Below are 12500 nucleotides of genomic sequence, written 5' to 3' on the forward strand. Positions count from 1 at the left end.
ATATGTGTATGTATGTGTGTATGCATGTCTATTCATAAATACATATACTACATACATACTTACACATGAAATATATACGATTGAGTGTGTGACTATAAAGGCACAGAGAGAGAGAGAGAGAGAGAGAGAGAGAGAGAGAGAGAGAGAGAGAGCGTATTTAGTGGTACGCATCCTATATATTTAACCTGGTTACTCAAGGGTGAAAAAAAAAATGATTCGACTATTATAATCATATATATATATATATATATAATATATATATATATATATATATATATAGTGTATGTGTGTGCGTGTGTGTGTGTGGGCGCGTGTGTGTGTGACCGACACAGACATAAATCTCTCGATACACATTCATTAATAGACCATTAAAACTCGGCCAACACGGATTCCCTGCGTCCGTAACCACGCCTAGAACAAAAAGGCCCTGGCTTCGGCTTGCTGTTTCGAACAAACATTGACCCAGATGGGTGGAGCGGTGACCACCTGCGCATCAGTCATTCCCTATGAATGTCTGTGCGTCTGTTAAACATCCTCATCTCCGGCTCATTGTTCTCCAAGATCACCTTTTTATAGTCCACTGTCATATTCAGGTCACTCGTGGCTGTATGACTACTGCTGACTTCAGCATCGTCACCACTGCGGTGCTCTTTTGGTGCAGGCGTATGGGAGGGAAAGAGAGAGAGCTGGTGGGGAGAGGGTTCGTTCAAGAGGTGTTTTTGGCCATCGAGAAACATTCTTCGTAGTGTTTTTCGCGCGATTTAGTCACTTAAGCTGTGGGACAGTGGTACTGCGTAGGCTCGTTCAGTAGGAATCTTGTGTGTTTCAGTATGTGTTAACTATTCCGAAAGTTGCTATGATATATTTTATGTTGTTTGTCATACTCTTCCTTAAGGATATGGTTTGGCTTCGTTCAAGAAGCAACTATTTTCTCGTAATGTTAATCATGTTGGAGCCCTTGGCCTAGTTGGTGCTCGTTCATAAAGCATCTTAAGGATATAACTTGGCTTCGTTGAAAAGTAACTTTTTTTCTGTTAATGCTACTCATGTTAACTATTCGAGCCCCAAACCCAGTTGGTGTTCGTTCATAAGGCAACTTAAGATTATAACTTGGCTTCGTTCAGGAAGTAACTATTTGCTCCTAATGCTACTCACGTTAACTGTTCGAGCCCTAAACCTAGTTAGTGTTCGTTCATAAGGCATCTTAAGGTTATAACTTGGCTTCGTTCAAGAAGTGACTTTTTTTTTTCTCCTCATGCTACTCATGTTAAGTATTCGAGCCCTAAACCTAGTTGTTGTTCGTTCATATGGCATTTAAAGGATATAACTTGGCTTCGTTCGAGAAGTAACTATTTTCTCCTGCTACTCACGTAAACTATTCGACCCCTAGACCTAGTTGGTGTTCGTTCATGATCCATTTTAATAGGTCTACTTGTTCTGCCCATTAGTTGACCAGATGACTGACGTAGTAGATATAGGGCACGTTCAGGAGTAATATTTGTATTTCGTTCTATTCGTTTGCACCGGTCGAAACAGCTGGTTTAATGTACCAGGTCGCTTTCTATCTACAGCCATTTCATCAAAGTCTAGTAGGCACGTTCCATTAACCTGAAGGGTTCCTTTCCCGGATTTTTTTTTTTTTCCTTTTCGTATGTGATTGACGAACAATCACTTAGTCTCGAAGAGAGAGAGAGAGAGAGAGAGAGAGAGAGAGAGAGAGAGAGAGAGAGAACGTCTCTCTGATACAAAACACTAGAATCTTTTTCTAATGAAAAATATTTTTTGAGAAACGAGGCATCTCTGTCTGTCTGTCTGTCTGTCTGTCTCTCTCTCTCTCTCTCTCCAGTCTTTAATTGCATCTGATTTAGGACAGAGAGCAGCTTGGAGGACTATATAACCTGTACGGCGCTCTCGAAAAAAAGAAAAAAAAGAAAAATATAGGGTATTTACAAAACAAGAGAACAAGAAAAACAATACATATTCACTAAACAAGAGAACGAGAAATATAATTCATATTCATAAAAATAATGTGGCAAATAAAGCATGTTCACGAAACAAATAATGTGGGTAAATAAAGTACTTTTACTAAGCACACATCGTGGAAGATAAATAAAGCATATCTACTAAACAAGGAACGTGGAATATAAAGCACATTAACTAGACAAAGAATGTTGTAAATAAAGCAAATGTACTTGAAGAAAATATGTGGAAAAATAAAGCATATTTCGCAAAATACAGAATGTGGAAAATAAGGCTTATTTACGGAAAATAAAGCACATTGACTAAAGAAGAGATCGTGCAAAATAGGGCATTTTCAGTAAACACTGAACGTTGAAAACAAAGCACATTTATATAAAAAAAAAGAACGTGGAAGATGAAGTATATTTACAAATCAAAGAACGTGCAAAATAAAGTATAGTTACTATACACAGAACAGGCACAAGAAAGCATATAGTTACATACAAAGAACGTGCAAAATAAAGCATACAGTTACTATACAATGAACGTGCAAAATAAAGCATACAGTTACTATACAAAGTGCAGCATAAAGCATGATACAAAACAAAGGTTGTAAAGCTTACCCATAATAATGTTAATATGACGGCCTTCCACGAAGTCATCATGGTGACGTCACGCAACCACACTCCACCAGCCTAGGGGAAAAAAAAAATGAAAGAATTGGTTAGGCACTGGTTCTCTGAAGTCTGGGCCTAAGTAGTGCCTATTTAGATATTGCTAACTAACGTTTAACTTATAATAACTTCTCTCTCAATAACTGGAGAGTAGAAAAGTATATGGAGAATAATCACTTGACAGGGATTAGACATGACACCACACACATGTACGCAAAAGTACACTCTCAGCCTAGGCCTATGCAATGGCCATCTAGACATCCTCACTTCTTGCTAAGCTTTTAATCATTTCTCTTTTGCTATTTGGAGAGATTTAAGTATACTAGGACCATTGAATTAACGAAGAGATTAGACATAAAACCATACACATGTACACAAACGTACACTCTCAGCCTAGGCCTAGGCAATCCCCATCTAGACAGGCTCATTGATCGTTGACCCTTGGACAAAAGTTAGGTATACCTAGACCTATAGATTAACAGATGGAATAGATACAAAGCCACACACACACACTCACTTACACAAACACACGCACACACACTGTTGGTGCAGCTACAGCAACTATTGCTGCCATATAACAGCAACGGTATATTCCGTGACATGCCTCCACCACCACGATCTGGGGCATAGGTCAGCCATACTTGCCCCAGACGTCTCGGATTCGTTGAGTTCCACTGGCGATGATTTATTGTCTCAGCTTTTGGTGACTGTCTTTTTTTTTATTAACACCAGAAGTTAAATTGTGTTCGTGTGTCGATTCTGTCTTTTTTTTTTATCTGTTCCTTTGTATTTCCTTTTATTTTTTTTTCTTTTATGGGTATAATACTACTCACACACACATATATTAGGGCTTGTACCTTGTATGATAAGGCGCCCTATGAGGTAATGTTAGACTAGCGATAATCTTACGCTAAGTCGGTTGGTATTGCACTTCCATCTTCAATGGAGTGTCTGGGGGTTTGTAGATCATTTACGAAGTCGGTATTATCTTGTTGGTTATTACGACGATGTGTTAAACTCATGGTGAGGAGGTTCTTGTAGAAAACACGAAATATAAAACTATATGTATTCTTCTGAAGTTTTACATGCTGAAGATCAGATATGATTGTAATTAGTCTTCTAATAACGATAGCTTGATCGCTTCTGCCAATGATGATGGCTAATCCTATTCCTCTACATGATAAAGCTTAGGTAAAGAGGTACAGGTCTTCTAATGACGATAACTAACTCTGTTCTGCTCGTCTACCATCTCTGTTACAAGTTATGAAGGAACAGACAGTAGTTCGAACATATGAACATACATACAAATGACATAGTTTCATACGAACACACAATCAAAATGAGACACGCTACAGATCACGTAGGCCGTTTGAATCATAGGTCGGGGTAGTTGTCTCAAGCAGGGAGCTTGGACTGTTTCAAAACAAATGAATGACCACAGATGACGGCATGTCAACTTAGCCTACATACTTATTGTATACGTCATCTTTAGCGTCTCTAGTCTGATCACATTCCTGCAAGCAATCTTTTATATATATGGACTAACATTCCATAATATTATTATGTAACACTTACATCAGCTCGGTCAGCTACCAAAAACCAACTACTGAATATTACTCAAACTTGACTTGCATTTGACTTATAGGAGTGTGATACAGACACTATGTGAATATATATATATATATATAAGTAAATAAAAATTCATGGTATACATGAATTGATTCAAGTAGTAAAATATAAAACAATGATATTGGTAAATAATAGTGATCACGTGATATATAATGATACAGTTTTTTCACTTCATCTCATTAAGATACATATGCTACAGAAAATACTAATGTACTCTGATAATTGCATAGAATGAAGATTAATATGATAAAAACATTTAACTGATAAAAATTTTCATATATGAATTGATAACATTATTAATGTTTATGCTGACTGATTCATTAATCAATATACTAACTCATATATAACTGCAGATATTGGTAAGATAAAAGGTAACAGATTGATTATAGGCTACCTGATTTGTTTATACATATGTATATGGATTCACATAAATTATGATTAATATATGTGCACTTTAAATAGATTCCTATTGCGTACACGCAAAGATATATTTAGATTCTGTTATTTATGATCATTTATATAAGAGATTCCTATTGCGTACACGCAAAGATATATTTCGACTCTGTTATTTATGATCAATTATATATAGGATACATGATACTTTATATATATAGGATACATGACCGAGGTTATACTACTTCACTTTTAACTAGCGTTCGAACAACTTTTCGTCCATTACACAGTTCCAGACAACCACCTATAGCCCAATGAAACGGCCGATTTCACAGGGTTAAAACAAGGGAAAATTTGCCTGGGGGTGGGGGGTCCAACGTTCTAGCGTCTACTTATTCTCAGCATCCTAAGCTACACGATTACGTTCGCGATGAATAAAAAAACATCCCCAGCACGAGTCCTTCGCCAGCAAAGTAGAGTTGAATATCCTTCGGGTCGTAATTGTCGGAAGTATGTCCCTTTCGTAGTCGATTCCGACAGCCGCCGGAGCATTCCGCATTAAAACGAATTAACGAACGATGGATACGGTGTCGGTCGAGATTAACGACGAGGATACGGTGTCGGTCGAAGAAGTCCATGAAATTCCTTTCACATTGTAGGCGGTTGTTACTTGACTGTAGTCGTCCGCTGCGACGAACGATTTTTTGAAGTTGCGATGTGAAATCTCTCGTACTGCAGGATACTGTAACCAGGTTCCATTAATCAGCCTGCAAGTTAAATTATACTTGTCACAAGGGCAAAGTAAATTCAGACAACATCCAAATACGGGAGGGAGAGAGCCATTTGACCAGACTTAACCCACATGAATTCGCTGATATTTTGGAATTCAAAAGAGTCCGCTGTACAAACTTTTTTATCCATGGCATTATAATGAGTGAACCTATCCAGGTCTATGATGACTGTAAAAATATCCATAAATTATAACAAATAAACAGATATCAATACAAATCCCAAAGAAAATTCGATATTACTGGTAGTAAGTTACTAGACAAAGAAGTGTGAAACGGAGCTATTTGTAAGATTGCCAGGCAACATAAGAGTCAAAGAGAAGATTAATCATGATTCTGTATTTCTCTATGCTAACTGAAATTAAGTTGTGATAACAAAAATCTGATCCTATGTGCCCTACAAAAGTTTCATATTCAATTTCTCGCGCGCATCCTCTGAGGTTAATTTAAAAAAACTTTATTAATAGGTAGGAGATGCAACGAAAAAAAACCCACTATGTAACTAATTTCTAAATAAACTTTGGGTTTTTCAAGAAAATGTGACATTTTCCCATGTATGTTTTACTTGAATTGTAATAGGCTAATGTTGCAAGTAAATATTCACATATATCTTGATACTTCTAAATGTCTATGAGGTTCAGAAAAAATTAATTCATTTTGATGTTATAGAAATTCTATTTCTTATTTTGTTTATTAATTTTAAAATGATTGCAACTCCTTAGCTAAAGTTGCATTGCGCACACCCGATAGACACTTGTACCTAACGTCTGCCTTGCCCATGAGATAAGTTCGGGCTAGCATTCCTTTCTCCAGTCAATCTGTTTTGCAAGCAGAGACGACACACAGATGAAGCCTGTGTAAGCAGATTATTGAGGTAAAAGGAACCAAAAATGCTGATACGGCAATGATGACGTCGTCACTTGGCAGGAGATTGCTCTCAGCCAGCTAAGAGTTACGTTACTTGCTGTAACAAATACGACTTTAAGGATAAATTTTTTGTTTTTTTTTAATACTCGACCCACATGAGAAGAATGTCTGAAAAAAAACAGTACCAAAATTGAACAATATATTAGTTTCATGTTGGAAAACTGCATGATTATGTTAAATTAAATATTCCTTATTGAAACTAATGAAAAAGGTTTCCATACAAAAATTCTATATATATTATTAGCCCTGTATAAGATTCATATAGGATTATTCCATAGATAAACATTTTCACTTCTAGACTTCCTGACTTTAAAATCTCTTTTATTTTATTTTATTTATTTATTTATTTATTTATTATTATTATTTTTTTTTTTTCATTGACTACGAATATAAATCACCGGGACAGACAATATGTCAGTAGGTTTTGGATATGTGTTTGAACTTTTAGCTTATTTGTCATTACTAAAGCGTTATTGATTTTATCGTGATTCCTTTTTTATTATAATTTGTAACCCTTCCGACTTCTTACGGAGTGTATTATATTGACTCCACTTGTATCCATATTTATCTTATTTTTTTATATTTATTTATTTATATATTTTTTTATATATATTTGATAAATTAATGGTTGGCTTGAATATGTGGAAAAGTGTTCTAGCGGCGTACCGTATAAGGCTACTTGCGGCATCAATTCTATAGATACAAGATATAAATGATAAAGGTATTTAAACACGAGAACCGCTATAATCCAGTTTCGGATCCAATATCACGAGTTGTAACTCGTAAGACATTGACACTTCCTATTTAATTATCCGGTATTCTACCAAAAACGATTGACTCTGGGTGATAAAATATATTATTGGTTTTCTTAATGGAAAGGAATTCACACAACGTGTTAAGGAGATTATTATTGATTTACACCACCCGAGTCACAGATTATTATGTGTTTGAATTCCATATTTACTGATTTAGCACTCATAAATATTCCTAACGCACTCAATTGCGTGTTTGTTTTTAGTGCTATTAATTCTATATAACGTGTCAAGGAACTATTAACACTAAGAAGTGTTTATTCCCTCTGTCAGACTCGTAATTCTGTTAATAATTCTACGTATATTCTTTCAAGGATTGATTTGGCACAGGATAGGCCCTTAACTGACAGGTGTCTTAGTGTGTCCCTTGTTTTCATGACACGTGTTACAATCAGTTTATGTGCTTTTTATATCTGTAAGCATTGTAGGCCAGTAAAACAGTGATTTGGCTTTCTGTGACATAGGAGGAACCCTGGATGACGGAATGCAACCAGTTTATGACGATTGGTATGAGAGAGGATTATTACTACTACCTGGTCGTTAGTCCTCGCTGTGTTCTTCGGGTTTTTCCTCGTCACAGACCTACATAGAACATTACATTTGATTACATTATTCTGATACACATACTATAAATATACTTTTGCTTTAGGGTTTCTGCTCGAAGTGTTTATTGTTTTTGCCTAGCCACGACCCTGTTTTCCGTTTCGAAGTGTTTATTGTTTGGTGTTTATTGTTTTGCTTATCGCTGTTGACACTTGCTTTGTTCAGTTTGTAACAGTTCTGCGCTCCGAGCTCCCGACCCGATATTCAATGCTCGCGATCTCTTGGGTTAAGGAATTTTCTTGTTTAGATACGGTTTTAACAATAGGCACGGATGTTTCTATATCTTTTAGTCCAATTAATGGTTCTTTGCTGTATGGTGCGGGATTGCGGGATAATGCGTCAGCTATGATATTTGCTTTCCCAGGTAGATATCTTATCGTTGGCTCCAATAACCATGAATTGATCATTTGTCACCGAGTTCCTTTGGACTGTGATTAAAGCCTTTGAAAAACTCGGTAAAGGACTCATGTTCAGTAAGGACTTTATCAGGATAGCCATATATTATGAACTTAAAATGTACTAGTGTTAAAGATACCTAGCCCTTCCTTGCCTATTACTGCATATTTACTTTCAGAGGGCTTTAGTTTACGTGAATAAAAAGCTATAGGGAAGAACTGTTTTTATCATATTACTGAAGTAGTATCCCTCTTACCCCTTGGTCTGAGGCGTCTGTTGCAATAAAAAAAAATTCCTTATTTAAATCAGGGATTTTTAAGTTTGGTAAGCTGCATTTTCCGCTTTTAAGATATCGAACGCCTGTTGATGCTTTTCAGACCATAATAAATCTACGCTCTTCTTCGTAAGATCTGTTAAAGGAGCTGTCATGATTGAAGAGTTACATATTTACATACGATTGTAATACCCATACAGCGCAAAAGTGCTGTATCCCCCTTTTACGTTAATAAGTACCGGAAAGTTATGATAGCCGCCACCCTTACCATGGACTACTTTTAAGACCTTGACCAGACACATAAAACCTAGATAAACATGTTCGGTTTTAAAAAAACTCACATTTTAGATATTTTACTCTGAGATATTTGTCTTTGTCTCTGTAGCACTAGCTCTACTTTATGTGAATGTACTTCTAAGGTATTAAGAAAAGATTACAAGATCACCCATATAGGCATGTAGGTTATCCCCTAAAAGTCTCCAAACACTATATTGTAATTGGGGCGCAACGTAAGCCGGAGGCATACGTAAAAAATTGATAATGTCCCCTGAGTGTGCTGAAAACGGAGTATGAGGTACAATCACTTAGGTAATGGTATCTGGTAAAAGCTTTTTAAGTAAGTCCAAGCTGGTGAAAAATTTATTCTAACCTAACAGAGATAAGATGTCGTGCTACATGGCACTGGAAACTATCGGGAGTCGTTTCCTTGTTTAAGCGACAGAAATCTACGCAGATACGCCAAGTCCGATCTTTTATGGCATGACTTTTGAGGGAAAATTATATGGGCTATTTGATTTCCTAATGGCTCCTATTACTAACAATATTTCAACTTCGTCATTTATCTCTATTTTGAAATTGCAGTGAGAGTCTATACGAAGGTACGTATATAGCTTTATGTTTGTCCTTAGACCGTATTTTTGTGTTAAATTACATCCGTTTTTCCCAGAGATCACTCGCTAGTGGAGAAACTCCTGGTATTCAGGTAAAAGATAAAAAAAAATTTCTGCTGAATCACCTCTGCTTGATTGACTTTACTGATATTACTTTAGATAGATTATCAGAGAGATTCATCCACGACTGGTTGGGCGGGATAAAGTTAGCAACAATAAAAAGAAATGCGATATTTATATGTATAGATTTTGTGGATTACTATATTAACTTGTTTGCAGCGAGTCAACCGTTGTCTAGGGCTTTGTTCGCGGAAATCGTTTATATTTCAGAGTGTCGGGAAGGATTAAAATTTCATTTCCCAGCAAAAGTCTTTTTACACGCACTAAGACATTCGAGGTGCATGCTTCTCGAGATTTTGCGTGCAAAGTGCGACTGCGGTTGTGGGAGAATTCTGTTGGGTCATTTGAACAATGTTACGATTTATGAGACAAATGTATAGTTCCTTTATATAAGTTATTATTTGATTAACTGTCTCATTTTTGTTCAAAACGGATTTAATATGTTTTGAAGGTTTATAGGATTTCCCTTTGATAAACACGCCTTATTTTGCAGGATGTAAGTTAATATTTTGTATACCCCTAGATGAATCTTACAATTACACTAGATACAGATCAATGTTTTTTATAACTATAGAAGGTATCTGTAAACGCTCGCTTATTCCGGACTTCTCATTAGGGAAGTTCGAACAACAGACGGTGAGTCCGTAATACAGGATATTACGTGTACTAAAGGAATAAACAAGATATTCTAATTTTTACGGCGCGTACAGTCGGGCTTTATCCACCACTACTTATAATCAACTTACGTATTAAAAAAAAAAAACGAAAACCTGCTCTGATTACTTTATACGGTAGTGTGTTTCATAGGAGAAAAATCCTTTTAATTCAAAAAGATATCGGTATGTATGAACCAACATCGCTTTTCCCCACTCTGCTAGAGTCGCTTATTGTATGGAATTTGCTATGCTTTGAAAACTTTGGAAAACTTCGGCAGTTTTTGACTGACCTTGACCGCTTGACTAGGTGACACAGTCACCGAGTTTGCTTGTTTGATTCTGAAACGGGCTACTGTTTCTATTTTTTTTTTTGTAATAATTAAGATCCTTCTCTTTATTACCATCGGCAAACGTATTGTGTGTTTTTGCATTATGTTGCTGGTTACGTATAAAGCAATGAATGACGAACTATTAGGAACTGAGCGATTACTAATAAGACAAGTTATCACTACTGCATTCAATATTAACTGTTTGTACTTCATTCTTTGCTAAAATTTGAAATAGTGAGGGATCCTGGTCAGCGCATTTAGCCTGATGAAAGTTTTTACAGACATGTTATTTCTTGCAATCCAAGCCATATTTTTAAAGTTAAGTTGAGTCATTGAGGTTCGATATTTTATAAACTCAAAAACTCAGGCGGAAAACTTGCGAGCGGGACTTTGTCAAAGGAGCATTTATTGTCATGACCCGAAATAGTGTTACCTCTAATTTATATAGATTTGTACGGTGTTCCACTTGTTTTTTTTGTGTGTTTTTTCTAATCACTACGGTGCTTAACGACCCTATCCATGCTATGTATAAATACAGACGTCCACTGAGTAAACGCATATTCACTGTTTAATATGATTTGTTACGTAAGGGATTAATAATCACCCAAAATGATAAAATTAACATAGTATATGATTATGATATTTCAGTAGAACTTCTGGAAACAGACACTCAAAGATAAAACTCGCAGTAGCGAAATCTCAATGATGTTGATAATTTCTGTAAAAAAGTAAGATTAAGAATGTCTCGTAACTTCAGCCACAGGAATAACGAAATTCGACCTGCAAAGGAAACCACTCAAAGTTATCCAAATGAATAAAAATTGTACTTAGCTTGCTTTTGTGGGAAGTCACGGTGTTCCGATAACGACACACGGCCTTGGTCCTCCTTCTCTATTTAGCGGATGACCTGGTTTGGCTTCAGTTTCCCCCGTGCGCGTTGTTTCGATGATTCGAAGCCTTGAAAATCCGATGCTGCAGACGAGTTCGGTTGTTTCTTGCAGTGCCGGAAACGCTCACTAACGATGTTTTCTTGATGATTCTAATTGAGAGACGAAGTTTCCGTTGCCGTAGAAAAGGACACGTCGGTTTTGTTTCTTGAAGTTATTCACTAAACGATGATACTAAGTTGGTTGAAGAATCTGTTGCTTTCGTCGTCGTTGAAGAGTTCTTATTGTTTTCTGAAGTCGCTCACTAACGATGATACTAGGTTGCTTGAAGAATCTGCTGCTTCCAGTCGTCGTTGACTTCTTATGATACATGATTTATTATTCTGGTTTTTCTTCGTAGGACGTTGTAGAGTTCGTCTGGTACGCTGGCCACCAATATTAGGGCTTGTACCTTGTATGATAAGCGCCCTATGAGGTAATGTTAGACTAGCGATAAATCTTACGCTACGTCGGTTGGTATTGCACTTCCATCTTCAATGGAGTGTCTGGGGGTTTGTAGATCATTTACGAAGTCGGTATTATCTTGTTGGTTATTACGACGATGTGTTAAACTCATGGTGAGGAGGTTCTTGTAGAAAACACGAAATATAAAACTATATGTATTCTTCTGAAGTTTTACATGCTGAAGATCAGATATGATTGTAATTAGTCTTCTAATAACGATAGCTTGATCGCTCTGCCAATGATGATGGCTAATCCTATTCCTCTACATGATAAAGCTTAGGTAAAGAGGTACAGGTCTTCTAATGACGATAGCTAACTCTGTTCTGCTCGTCTACCATCTCTGTTACAAGTTATGAAGGAACAGACAGTAGTTCGAACATATGAACATACTATACAAATGACATAGTTTCATACGAACACACAATCAAAATGAGACACGCTACAGATCACGTAGGCCGTTTGAATCATAGGTCGGGGTAGTTGTCTCAAGCAGGAGCTTGGACTGTTTCAAAACAAATGAATGACCACAGATGACGGCATGTCAACTTAGCCTACATACTTATTGTATATGTCATCTTTAGCGTCTCTAGTCTGATCACATTCCTGCAAGCAATCTTTTATATATAGGACTAACATTCATATTATTATTATGTAAACAC

The 12500-nt window shown here is 36.4% G+C and overlaps 1 protein-coding gene across 1 annotated transcript in view; it reads right to left on the reverse strand.

Moving 5' to 3' along the window:
* LOC135200420 (uncharacterized) overlaps positions 1-12500 on the reverse strand; it is a 108786-nt gene that overhangs the window by 7574 nt on the left and 88712 nt on the right. The window contains exon 2 of the mRNA XM_064229051.1: positions 2583-2654. Coding sequence (XP_064085121.1) covers positions 2583-2624 — 42 coding nt within the window. The 5' untranslated portion in view covers positions 2625-2654. The remainder of the gene's footprint in view (positions 1-2582; positions 2655-12500) is intronic.

This window comes from Macrobrachium nipponense, chromosome 26 (assembly GCF_015104395.2).
Source record: "Macrobrachium nipponense isolate FS-2020 chromosome 26, ASM1510439v2, whole genome shotgun sequence".
Lineage (NCBI taxonomy): Eukaryota > Metazoa > Arthropoda > Malacostraca > Decapoda > Palaemonidae > Macrobrachium > Macrobrachium nipponense.